At 41.1% G+C, this 13,694-nt stretch overlaps 1 protein-coding gene across 1 annotated transcript in view; it reads left to right on the top strand.

Moving 5' to 3' along the window:
* Nucleotides 1–13,694, top strand: part of DGKB (diacylglycerol kinase beta) — an 804,956-nt gene that overhangs the window by 561,219 nt on the left and 230,043 nt on the right. Inside the window, exon 22 of the mRNA XM_073629524.1 lies at nucleotides 11,477–11,567. Within this exon, the coding sequence (XP_073485625.1) occupies nucleotides 11,477–11,567 (91 nt within the window). The remainder of the gene's footprint in view (nucleotides 1–11,476; nucleotides 11,568–13,694) is intronic.

Below are 13,694 nucleotides of genomic sequence, written 5' to 3' on the forward strand. Positions count from 1 at the left end.
TTGATTGGTATGCGCAAAAGTTATAGCGGCTACAAAATAGGGGATAGTTATATGGCATTTTTATTATGTTTTTCTATTAGTAATGGCGGCGATCTGCGATTTTTATCATGACTGCGACATTATGGCAGACACATCGGACACTTTTGACACTATTTTGGGATCATTGTCATTTATACAGCAATCAGTGCTATGAAAATGCACTGATTACTGTGTCAATGACACTGGCAGGGAAGGGGTTAAACACTAGGGGCGATCAAGGGGTTAAGTGTGTCCTAGGGAGTGATTCTAACTGTGGGGGGGGAGGGGCTACCTAGGACATGACAGAGATCACTGCTCCCGATGACAGGGAGCAGTGATCTCTGTCATATCACAAGGCAGAACGGGGAAATAGGCATCTCACCGTTCTGCGGCCCTGTGACACGATCGCCAGGACACGGGCGGACAACGAGTCTGCCGGTCCCTCCAATTAAAGAGGACGTACAGGTACGCCCATTTGCCCACCGCTGCCATTGTGCCGACATATATCGGCGTACAGCGGTCGACAAGTGGTTAAATCAGAGTCAATGGCTTGGTATTTTGGACAGCTATTTTATCTAAGAGAAATTCCCAAAACATGGCCTGTTGGGGGGACTTGAGGACTGAGGTTGAGAACCACTGGCCTAAAGAACCAAAAATGCAGATGGGCCGTACTTTTCAGCAAATCGAGAAAAGGTTTTGGCTTGATTTCCAATTTGAAGGTGCTGTCATTAAAGTGGAAGTAACCCCATCAATTTACCAGTTTCAAAAAAACAGTTAGGTTTCCGGGAATGTAACTGTCACATTGGTTGTGTTGTCAACCAAACTGTCAAACCATCAAATGGATGGTTTCATAACTTATCACATGTGCAGCATCATGGCAACTGAAGATTAAAGTGGTTGTAAACCCTTACAGACCACTTTTACCTACAGATAAGCCTAGAAACCCATCAGGGTGTACTTCCTCTTTAAAGAGAGGCCAAGATGGTGGCTTCCTTGGCTGAAAACGATAGGAGGGTTTCATTCCACTTTAGGAGAGATCAAAACAAAGTCAGGGGTCCCAGTAGTCTTCAAAGTATTGCTAATTGTGGAGATCCTCCGGTCCCAGAGATGCATGGGGCCATATCTTAGATGTCAGCCTTGGCCGAGGCTAGAACAGGAAACCTGGGTAACTCTCCAGGTTCAGAAGATAATATTGCAATATTGGGCAGTAGTTTTTTGGGTTTTTTTGACCACCAAATTTGACCAAGTGGTGACAGATTATCCACACTCAGCCCACTGCCCTACCACCCCCCTCATCCATGGACCCCATAGCAGTCACCCGGGGTGCTACGTCTCTTGTCATTCTGAGCTGTCATTAGTGACGAAATGGATCCACTTCAAACCCATGTCTTCTTCTCACTTGCACAGCCCAAGGGATGAAGTATTTGTATATTGTCCATTATCCTATCTTGATCTTTGTATCAATCTATCTGTAAATCTCCTATGAGTTTTTCCTCTTACAGAAGCTTAGCAGATAACACCATGGTGTAACAGACGGGACAATCTGTTTTGTCCAGCTTTCTTAAAATAGACAGGAAGCTAGTTAAATATACTAAGTTACAACAAGCATTTGCAAATTACTACGGCTCACCGCCTGCGTGAATCATCCCGTTAAAAGGAAATGCACAAATATACCTAATTTCTGAGTAAGGCTAATGTTAACTTTGCTGTTACAAATGCACAAATGTGCCAGCCTAGTAATTAAAGTGTAGTGTATTTTCACTACTTGGAAATTTTAACTTAGATATGTTCTATGTGACTTTTTTCCTTTTTTTAATTCTTTTTATTGAGATTTTATAAAGTGCAAAAACATAGTAGCGGCGGCCACAAGAACGCTGCCACAATAACAGGCCTCACAAGGCCAAAACTTACAGGACAAAAATTACAGAAAGCAAAACGACTTCCTGGCTAAATAACATGGACCTTCTGTGTGATATTATCACAAGCTGGCTCTGCTCTAGACATGTGCAATTAGTTTCTTTCCAAATTTGTTTTTTTTTAATTGAATTTCGACAAATTCGTTAATTGGGAAACATCCGAATTATTCTGAAAACCCGTTAACAATTTTTTTCCCCGAATATTCGTAAGTTCGAATGTACGTAAATTCATAAATTCGGAAACCCGAAAATTTGAAATGGCAGAGAAAAGGAAAAAGGACGTCCGCACTCCAAAATAATGCCTTTATTGAATAAAGCTTGATCCATACATCAATCAGAGACACAAAATTTGAAAATCTGAAATAATAACTAATAATCACTATCACTAACTATTAAATTATAGGTATTGGAATTTCCTTTCAAATTTGTCTGTTAGAGCCCTTGCACACTGGGGCGGGGGGCGGCGTCGGCGGTAAAACGCCGCTATTATTAGCGGCGTTTTACCGTCGGTATGCGGCCGCTAGCGGGGCGGTTTTACCCCCCGCTAGCGGCCGAGAAAGGGTTAAATACCACCGCAAAGCGCCTCTGCACAGGCGCTTTGCCGGCAGTATAGCCACGCCGTCCCATTGATTTCAATGGGCAGGAGCGGTAAGGGAGCGGTATACACACCGCTCCTTCACCGCTCCGAAGATGCTGCTGGCAGGACTTTTTTTACCGTCCTGCCAGCGCATCGCTCCAGTGTGCAAGCCCTCGGGGCTTGCACACTGGATACACAGCAGCGGCACTTTCGGGGCGGTTTGCAGGAGCTATTATTAGCGCAATAGCGCCTGCAAACCGCCCCAGTGTGCAAGGGCTCTTAGTGAACGCAACGAATACGAATTTATCCGAAGTTACGAATTATCCGAAACAATGAATGCCGCATCTAAACAAATGGAACGTAATGAATAATAATAATAATAATAATAAATAAGAATAAGAAAACATTTTTTTTATTATTATTTATTATTAATTAGTTCTGTTCCATTTGTTTAGATGCGGCATTCATTTTTTTGGATAATTCCTAACTTCAGATAAATTTGCATTCGTATAAATTATAGGTATTGGAATTTCCTTTCAAATTTGTCTGTTAGTGAACGTAACGAATACAAATTTATCCGAAGTTACGAATTATCCGAAATAACGAATGTTGTATCTAAACGAATAGAACGTAATGAATGATAATAATAAATAAGAATAATAATAATAAAAACTTTTTTGTATCATTATTTATTATTAATTTGTTCCGTTCCATTTGTTTAGACGCGGCATTCCTTATTTCAGATCATTCGTAACTTTGGATAAATTCATATTTGTTACGTTCACTAACAGACATATTTGAAAGGAAGTTCCAATACCTAACATTTAATAGTTAGTTATTGTTAGTTAGTTATTCTTTAGAATTTTTTAAATTTTCGTTCTTTCGAATGTTTGGATTTTCTTTCTTCTTTTCGGATTTTTGGTATTTTCGAATTTACAGATTTACGAAATTACGAATTTTCAAATTTACGAATTTGTGAATTTTCTAATTTTCAAATTTACGAATTTTCAAATTTACGAATTTTCAAATTTACGAATTGTGATCATAACGAATAACCCGAAAAACAAAAAACAAAAAAAGAAATGAATGCAACTAAAAAGAAAACAAACACATTTTTTGGCAGTGCGCATGTCTACTCTGCTGTATTTTCATGACAGCATTAAAAAAAGCAGTTAGTAGATCAGCCACTAGAGGGAGCAAATACTTTATTGGCAATTACTCTGCTTCTCTTTTTAACAGCTGTAGAGATAAGATCTCCCACACAGGGAGTGCATTGTTTTCAGAGTTTTGGCAAACTTATTGGTTTACATTGGGAGAATGAGCAGTAAAATGCAACTATTGTGTAGCACTGCAAAGCACAAAGAAAAGACTGTGTAAAAAGCATAAAAAAGTGATGGCAGAAAAAAAACCAAGTGGCTCATTTGCTCCATTTTTTATACATGATTTTGTAGTTTTTTGGGGGGTTTTTTTGTTAACTTTTTTGTCTACATATAGATCTGTTTGTCCCAAACATGTTTGAATCCACTTATTGTTGACTGATTCACTACCTTATTCCAAGCATCGAGTACTGGCTTTATATTGAAAATACCGACCTCCTGAACCGCATTCACCACCTCCATGTATTTAAAGGTTTCGGTCGTGTGTCCTCTTCCCCGTCTTTCCTCCAAACTGTACATATTAGGTTTCTGATATGTTTTGTCCCTCACACCTTTTACCATTTTGTTGCCCGTCTCTGGACTTGTTATACAATATTTATACATACAGCGGGTGAAATAAGTATTGAACACGTCACCATTTTTCTAGGTAAATATATTTCTAAAGGTGGTATTGACATGAAATGTTCCCGGCATGTCGGTAACGCCCCATGCAATCCACACATATAAAGACACCAAAACAAATAAGTTCAGAAATGAAGTTCTGTGTAATAAAATGGAATGACACAGGGAAAAAGTATTGAACATGCTAACTGGAATTTATTTAATACTTGGTACAAAATCCTTTGTTGGTAATGAGAGCTTCAATATGCCTCCAGTATGGAGGAACTAGTCGCATGCGTTGCTCAGGTGTGGTTTTGGCCCATTCTTCCACACAAACAGTCCTCAAATCTTGAAGGTTCTGTGGGACTCTTCTATGAACTCTGATCTTTAGTTCTTTCCACAGATTTTCTATTGGATTCAAGTCAGGTGATTGGCTGGACCATTCTAGCAGCTTTATTTTCTTTCTTTGAAACCAGTTGAGAGTTTCCTTGGCTTGATGTTTGGGATCATTGTCTTCCTGAAATGTCCTCCCTCGTTTCATTTTCATCATCCTGGTAGATAGCAGCAGATATTTATCAAGAATGTCTTGGTACATTTTTCCATTCATCCTTCCTTCAACGACATGAAGTTTGCCAGTACCGTATGCTGAAAAACAGCCCCACACCATGATGTTCTCACCTCCAAACTTCACTGTTGGTATGGGGGGTGTTTTCGGGGTGATGTGCCATTTGACCTCCAAACATGGAGTGTATTATGGCATCCAAATAGTTCACTTTTGGTCTCATCTGACCGGACTATATTCTCTCAGTATTTCATAGACTTGTCCAAATCTTGTGCAGCAAACTTTAAACGAGCTTCAACATGCTTTTTTCTTCAGCAATGGAGTGTTGTGTGGTGAGCGTGCATACAGGTCATGGCGGGTGAGTGCATTACTTATTGTTTTCTTTGAAACAATTGTACCTGCTAATTCCAGGTCTTTCTGAAGCTCTCCACAAGTGGTCATTGGCTCTTGGACATCTCTTCTGATAATTCTTTTTCACTCCTCTTTTAGAAATCTTGTGAGGAGCACCTGGTCGTGGCCGGTTTATGGTGAAATGATGTTCTTTCCAGTTCCGGATTATGGCCCCAACAGTGCTCACTGGAACATTCAGAAGTTTAGAAATCCTTCTGTAACCAATACCATCAGTATTTTTGCAACAATAAGGTTGTGAAGGTCTTGGGAGAGCTCTTTGCTTTTACTCATCATGAGATGTTTCTTGTGTGACACCTTGGTAATGAGACACCTTTCTATAGGCCATCAGTTTCGACTGAACCAGCTGATATTTGCACTGACAAGGGGTAGGATTGCTTTCTAATTACTGATAGATTTCAGCTGGTGTCTTGGCTTTCCATGCCTATTTGCACCTCCCTTTCTTCATGTGTTCAATACTTTTTCCCTGTGTCCTTCCATTTTATTACTCATAACTTAATTTCTGAACATATTTGTTTTGGTATTTTTGTATGTATGGATTACATGGGTTGTTACCGACATGTGATGAAAATGTCATATCAATAGCATCTTTAGAAATATATTTACCTAGAAAAATGGTGACGTGTACTTATTTTACTCGCTGTATAACTTTTTTTTTACTTTTTTTAGGAAGCATATAACAAAACAAAATTTAGGTGCTTACAGTACCCACATTTTAAAATACATTTAATATATACCTGCATGCATTGATGTTTGCCTTTTTTTTGTATTTGTCTAGATTCCAGCTTCATAAAAATTGTCCAGACATAAAAAAAAATTAAGAAAAAAAACTCCAGACATAAAATACATGATGCAGCATTTATTTTCGTTATTTCCGTTAGCAATAATTTGGTGCTAGACATGTTTAATAAAGTTTGTGTCTGCCTAGAACCCAGAGGGAAAGATCTTTTCGTGAAACGCTCGCTCTCTCAGTGAACCTTGACTGTGTTTACTTTATCGTACTGCGGCAACCTCATAGTAAGCAAGCCCAATAAAGAGACCCATTCATCCTCCTACGTGAACTGTGTCCAATTTTCCCGACACACTGGCTTTCTTCATGCACAAATAGTCCCCCAGCATTGCAACGTGCGCTTAGCGTCATACCAATGGGCACGCCGGAGACCGGCTTCCTATTAATCTTTTGCTGCTTCTTAAAGCTGAACTCCAAGCAAACAGCTAAGCACACCAATGAATTACATACTGTATGCAGAGATGTTTCATTTGCCAACCTATATGTATTTTCGTCTATCCAGTCCTGAGATTTTCACAGCTCTGTCACACAGCACAGCTCTGCCCCCCCCCCCCCCCCCAAATGCAATGCTACAGCGCGGGAAAAAATTATCATATCCCCTGCTGATTTTGTACGTTTGCCCACTGACAAAGAAATGATCAGTCTATAATTTTAATGGTGGGCTTATTTTAACAGTGAGAGACAGAACAACAACAACAATATCCAGAAAAACGCATTTCAAAAAAGTTATAAACTGATTTGCATTTTAATGAGTGAAATAAGTATTTGATCTCCTATCAATCAGCAAGATTTCTGGCTGCCAGGTGTCTTCTATACAGGTAACAAGCTGAGATTAGGAGCACTCTCTAAGACCTGGTTCACACCTATGCATTTTTTAGCGCGTTTTCTGTTTTGCGGAAACACATTACAGTCCATTTTAACATGGTTTCCTATGGATGTAGTTCACGTCTGTGCATTTTTTGGAAAGGGCCAGGGACTTTTTTTCTGGTTTTTGGTTCCATAGACTACAATGGATGAAAAGCATGTATTGAAAAACGCAAAATGCACCTGCAATATGCAAACTGCAACCTGCATAGGTGTGAGGCCTTAAAGGGAGTGCTCCTAATCTCAGCTTGTTACCTGTATAAAAGACACCTGTCAACAGAAACAATCAACCAATCAGATTCCAATCTCTCCACCATGGCCAAGACCAAAGAGCTGTCCAAGGATGTCAGGGACAAGATTGTAGACCTACACAAGACCATCGCCAAGCAGCTTGGTGAGAGGGTGGCAACAGGTGGTGTGATTATTTGAAAATAGAAGAAACACAAAAAAAACTGTCAATCTCCCTCAATCTTGGGCTCCATACAAGATCTCACCTCGTGGAGTTTCAATGATCATGAGAACGGTGAGGAATCAGCCCAGAACTACACAGGAGAATCTTGTCAATGATCTCAAGGCAGCTGGGACCATAGTCACCAAGAAAACATTTGGTAACACACTACGCCATGAAAGACTGAAATCCTGCAGTGCTCACAAGGTGCCCCTGTTTAAGAAAGCACATGTACAGGCCTGTCTGAAGTTTGCTAATGAACATCTGAATGATTCAGAGGAGAACTGGGTGAAAGAGTTGTGGTCAGATGAGACCAAAATCAAGCTCTTTGGCATTAACTCAACTCTCCGTGTTTGGAGGAGGAGGAATTCTGCCTATGACCCCAAGAACACCATCCCCACCGTCAAACATGGAGGTGGAAATATTATGCTTTGGAGGTGTTTTTCTGCTAAGGGGACAGGACAAATTCACTGCAGCAAAGGGACAATGGACGGGGCCATGTACCGTCAAATCTTGGGTGAGAACCTCCTTCCCTCAGCCAGGGCATTGAAAATGGGTCGTAGATGGTTATTCCAGCATGACAATGACCCAAAACACACGGCCAAGGCAACAAAGGAGTGTCTCAAGAAGAAGAACATTAAGGTCCTGGAGTAGCCTAGCCAGTCTCCAGACCTTCATCCCATAGAAAATATGTGGAGGGAGCTGACCTAACATCAGCCTCGAAACCTTAATGACTTGAAGAGGAACTGCAGAGAGGAGTGGGACAAAATCCCTCCTGAGATGTGTGCAAATCTGGTGGCCAACTACAAGAAACATCTGATCTCTGTGATTGTCAACAAGAGTTTTGTCACCAAGTACTAAATCAATTTATAACTTTTTTGAAATGCGTTTTTCTGGATATTTTTGTTGTTATTCTGTCTCTCACTGTTAAAATAAACCGACCATTAAAATTGTAGACTGATCATTTCTTTGTCAGAGGGCAAACATACAAAATCAGCAGGGGGTCAAATACTTTTTTTCCCTCACTGTATGTTCGTTGAACAGTACATACCAGGGCTCCTCCTGTTAGAACAGGTGAAGGTCCTCTCATTATAGATGTAGATATTGGGGGTCCTCCCAAAAATATAAAGAGCTGGCCCCTCTTTCCTTTCTGTCCTGCTGTTTGCAGCATGGGATACATTAATACATTAATTACACAATAATGCTCCCCCTAGTGGCCTCTCCCTGCTTCTCAAACTTTGCGGGTGCACAGTGCATGGTTTGCTATTGTAGCTGTGTGCCCTGAGTTTAAATGGCCCAGAGCGACCACTACCAAGCTGGAGCAAGAAAAGGATGCACTGTTATTTATGTGGCTGCTAGGGGGCACATTACTGTGAGATTTAGCCCATCCTGCAAATCAGAAGACAGAAAGGAAAGAAGAGGGACTGCTGTCTAGCAATGATGAGCTCACAGGGAAGCTGTGAAAGCTGCCAGCCAATCATAGGCGATTCAGGCATTCCTTGCCCCTTGCATATGTTCAGCTGCAGGGCGGGGCATGCCTCCACTACCCATGATTGGCTGTTGGCTTTGTAAGCTTTGAATAGCTCAGGTGTTGTTGGACATGTTTTTGAACACGTCACCTCTAAAGTTTAGCAGCGTGAAGGATCAAGAAAGTAAAAAAAAAAAATTTTTCGGTCCACTAGGCTTAACCACATCCGGCCCGGCCTATAGCAGAATGACGTCCGAGCAGGTTTTGTCTTTGCATTGAAAAAGTTGCCATCACCATATGATGAGTAAAGCCTCGTACACACAAACGGATTGTTGGCCATCAAAACCGTGGACTTTGGTCCGAACGGCGTTGGCCCAAACTTGTCTTGCATACAAACGGCAAAGAATTGTCGGCCAACAAATACGAATGTATGAACATCCTACGTTGTTTTTCAGTCCTTTAGCACCACCCTTTGGGCTGCTTCTGATAATTTCGTGTTAGTAGAAGTTTGGTGAGTGTTGATTTGCGCTTTTCATTTCACACTTTTCATTTCGCATTTTTCATTTTGCGCTTTTCAGTTCGTTTCTGAACGGCCGTTCGTCAACCAGCCATGTTGCGGAATCAGAGGGGATAACGTGTTATTTATTATTGGCCTTGGAGTTATTGCTTTGACATTATTTTTTTGGTTGAATAATAATGATTTGATTTGGTATATTTTCTATATTTTTGGATGCATAGAATGCACTTTTTGGTTAAGTTCTATTGGCAGATAGCATGTCTAATTTTATTTGTTTTCTTTTTTTAACCCACAATAAATAAATAGTGTAGAATAATACTTGGCTTTGTGTTTTACTTCAAATGACAGTTTGGGAGTCGGCAGTTACATTTTAAAAAAATACAATGTAAAATTGACAAGGGACACCAACATAGTTGTATCTTTGAAAAAAAACCCGAAAGGGTAAAAAGCTGCACTTGGAAATCACAAAAATATAAATGAACCCATCAATAATAAAAAACAATAGCTGCCAGCACCCAAGAGACCAGTATCAAGCTCCAAAATCACAATATAAACAAGGAGAGTGCAGCGCTAAACCTTATGTGAAAAAACGTAGGACCAGGAAAACTAAAGCAGAGTCCTATAGGATAATCAGCAATTAGTGACTAATATATAATAGAGTGAGCAATAGTATGGAGCAAATCATGCGAATGAATCAACATTAGATGCGAAGAAAAAAATATATATACACATGTGAAACAACAAAAAATATAGGAGACAAATCAAAAAAAGTCTGTGCAGGAATATTTAGTCCATAGATAGATAGATACCCATCCGTGAGAGATGCAGGGAAAACATCAGCGTAATTGTGCACCCTGAAGTGAGTTATAGATTCTGCTTACCGGATGGCGATGACTGCTATTACGGCAGTCTCGCCCAGCATAGGGAATTCGGTCTCCCAAAAAACAAAGAACGCACTGCAGGAACAGCGGCTTTAGCGGTGGGTCATTTCCGGAAATATAAAACAGAATGCTTCCATAGTGTAAAATGTATAAACAAGGGAATTTATTTCAATAAAAAGAGGAATCGCACTTACAATGTTGCAGACAAACTTGAGGCAAAAGGGATATATTGTAAAATCACAGGTGCCGGTATCTCCGTGTGCCGTACTTCACTTCCTACATTCGTAAGCCCACCCAGAGGCGTGATGATGTCACCGTCGTAGGCTCCTCCCTACGCGTTTCGTCATGATAGGACGTCGTCTGGGGATTGGCCGGCCCAGAAGAGGCCTGGTGTAAGCTCCAAGCTAATCCCAGTTGGAGCTTTTACAGGACTAAAACTGTCTCCTCGCCCTCCATGTACGAACTGCAGGTCTGCAACACAGACAGGTCTTGTCCCTCCCCCCAGCCTGTAACTGGACAGTGAAAAGAGAAGCAGTAGACTGATGAACTCATCTCTCTGTCATTCTGCTCTCTCCTACTATAAACAAATATTTTTTTGCACATGAGCACAGATTGGCTCATTGTGCTGCTTCTTCCTCTCCCACTGTGAGTGACTGCTGTACAGTGGACTGCATTAAGGCTGATTCTAGGTCCAGTCCCGTTACTTACACCTTTGGATTAGATTTACCACTTCGGGTGAAGCACTTTAATTGAAGCACTTTTTGCACTTTAGAAAATCACAGTGATTGGAGTGAATACAGAAGATTTACTTATTCACAATAATTCTGTTGATCATATGGACTTTTTGTTGTGTTAAGAGTACATTGGCTGTGCATTTTGAACCATTTTATTTATTGCTATATCTATATTAATTTAATTATTGATATAGTTTACACTTATTATTAACTTTATTATATAGTATAATTGTTTGTTGCGCCCTTTATCTTTCCTCCTTTCATGATTATTAGTTATCACTAATTTTAGGTGCAGCATCAGACATATTAGGAATTTATATCTGGCGCCGACACCCCACTTTCTTCACGTCACCGTTACTTACACCATCTACATTTAAAACAAAAAACAAACATGAGGATGTAATAATGAATACAGAGCTGCATTAATGTGTGTATTTTAGATCTGAATTTCAGCTTTGCATTTTAGCTTAAAATAAACACATTTTATTGAGTACTGAGAACTGAATGCATTAAACCATTGTTTTTTTATCTTTCAGAATGAAGAATAAATTTTGGTATTTTGAGTTCGGGACATCTGAAACCTTCTCTGCAACATGCAAAAAACTGCATGAAGCAATTGAGCTAGAAGTAAGTGATTGGTGACTTTAAATCCTTTATTGCAAAATGCAATCAGTACATTGTGTGGGGTAAAATATGTTTAATTTTAACATTAAAGTGTTCAAGAATATATACTTTTTCAAATAAATGCATGTGTCTGATAGTGCTTGTTCACACCTGCGTTAGTCTCTGAGAAATGTTAAGATTGTTCTTCAGGGAGCATTTGGCAGATGGTGAGGAGGTGTTGTGTTGCCTCTTCACGGCCTGCTTTAACTCCTTGAACACCACACTAGTGCCCTGCAACCTCGTGCATTGTATGTGGTTGAAGGACGCTTGCACAGAGGTCCCATTTACTTGAATCGGTCGCATTCGGCAGGCGCTACACCCACCAAAAGTAACAGAGGGTATAATTCCTGCTACGGCCATGAAGCAAAGCATCGTGGTTGTGGAATGTGAACACCTCCTGCAGCTAAAGGGGAAGCAGTTGGGGCATGGGACGTTACTGCCCCTTAACTTACACGATCGGACTTTTCGACGGACTAGGTCCGGCGGACCAGACTCCGTCGGACAATTCGACCGTGTGTGGGTTCCAGTGGACTTTTTTTTCCCCAAAAGTCCGACAGACCTAGAAATAAAACATGTTTCATATCTTTCCGACAGACTCGAGTCCGGTCGAAAAGTCCGCTCATCTGTATGCTAGTCCAATGGACAAAAACCGACGCTAGGGCAGCTATTGGCTACTGGCTATGAACTTCCTTATTTTAGTCCGGTTGTACGTCATCACGTACGAATCCCTCGGACTTTGGTTGATCGTGTGTAGGCAAGTCCGTTCATTCGAAAGTCCGTCGGAAAGTCCGTCGGAAAGTCCGTCGGAAAGTCCGTTGAAAAGTCCGCCGGACCTAGTCCATCGAAAAGTCCGCCGGTGTGTACGCGGCATAAGTATGAATGAGCCCTTAAAGGGTAATACCAGACAAAGCTGATATTTAAGTTATAGGTAGATGCTAGTGGACTTAATCAATGGCTAGTTTCTACACTATTGTGAAAAGTATGTGGTCGCCCCCCCCCCCCCCCCATTAATGAATTTAAGGGATTTCAGTAAAGGGTAATGTTTATGCTACAGCGCTCAAAGCCATTTTAGATACTTGAGGTCTTCCAGCCTTGTGGTAACAGCTTGGTGAAGGCCCTTTTCTGTTTTAGCATGACTGTGCGCCAGTGTTGCCAACCCCCGCAAAGTGAAATTTACTTGCAGAACGTCAAAATTTACAAACGGAAGCAAAAACATGAAATTTACTGACCGATCCACATTCTTTACTGGCACTGCAAAAAAGTAACTAAAATGACTGTTTTTAGTACTAAACCGTGCAAATATCAATATTTGAACTATAAACACATAGCTAGTGCTATTAGCAATGTGTTTAAGTTAAACAAAAGTCAAAAAACATATTTCTTAATTTACATGAAGATCAGGTTACTATAACCCGGCCAGCACAGAGTTCTCCCTTACATCATAGTCTGTAGGATGGTGACCAGAGACCACCTTCCTCAGAGTGAATACACTAAGGTAAGGGGGCGATTACTAATATAGGGGGGAACCTTTATATCAGTGCCCCCTTACATTAATGTATTCACTCCCCCCCTTACATCAGTGACCCCCCTCAGACTTGCTTGGCAGCGCTGTCACTGACCTCCTCTCAGGTGCACCGTGCAGGGCTCAGTCAGACGGCTCCAGCTTGGCAGCTCTGGTTTTATTCTATAGTCTCCTCTCCACAGTCCACACATGTCTGTCTCTTCCCATAACTCCCATCCCTGCGTCGCTCCCACTCTTGACTCCTTTCTAGGATCCCCTCAGAGACTGCAGACATGATAAAAGACAAGAGATGGTCAGAGGCTGCGGACATACTACAGGAGGTGGACAGAGGCTGCGGACATACTACAGGAGGTGGACAGAAGCTGCGGACATACTACAGGAGGTGGACAGAGGCTGCGGACATGCTACAGAAGGTGGACAGAGGTTGCGGACATACTACAGGAGGTGGAAAGAGGCTGAGGACATACTACAGGAGGTGGACAGAGACTGCGGACACACTACAGGAAATGGACAGAGGCTGCGGACATACTACAGAAGGTGGACAGAGGCTGAGGACATACTAGAGGAGG

Source organism: Aquarana catesbeiana, linkage group LG05 (assembly GCF_042186555.1).
Source record: "Aquarana catesbeiana isolate 2022-GZ linkage group LG05, ASM4218655v1, whole genome shotgun sequence".
In the NCBI taxonomy this organism is placed as follows: domain Eukaryota; kingdom Metazoa; phylum Chordata; class Amphibia; order Anura; family Ranidae; genus Aquarana; species Aquarana catesbeiana.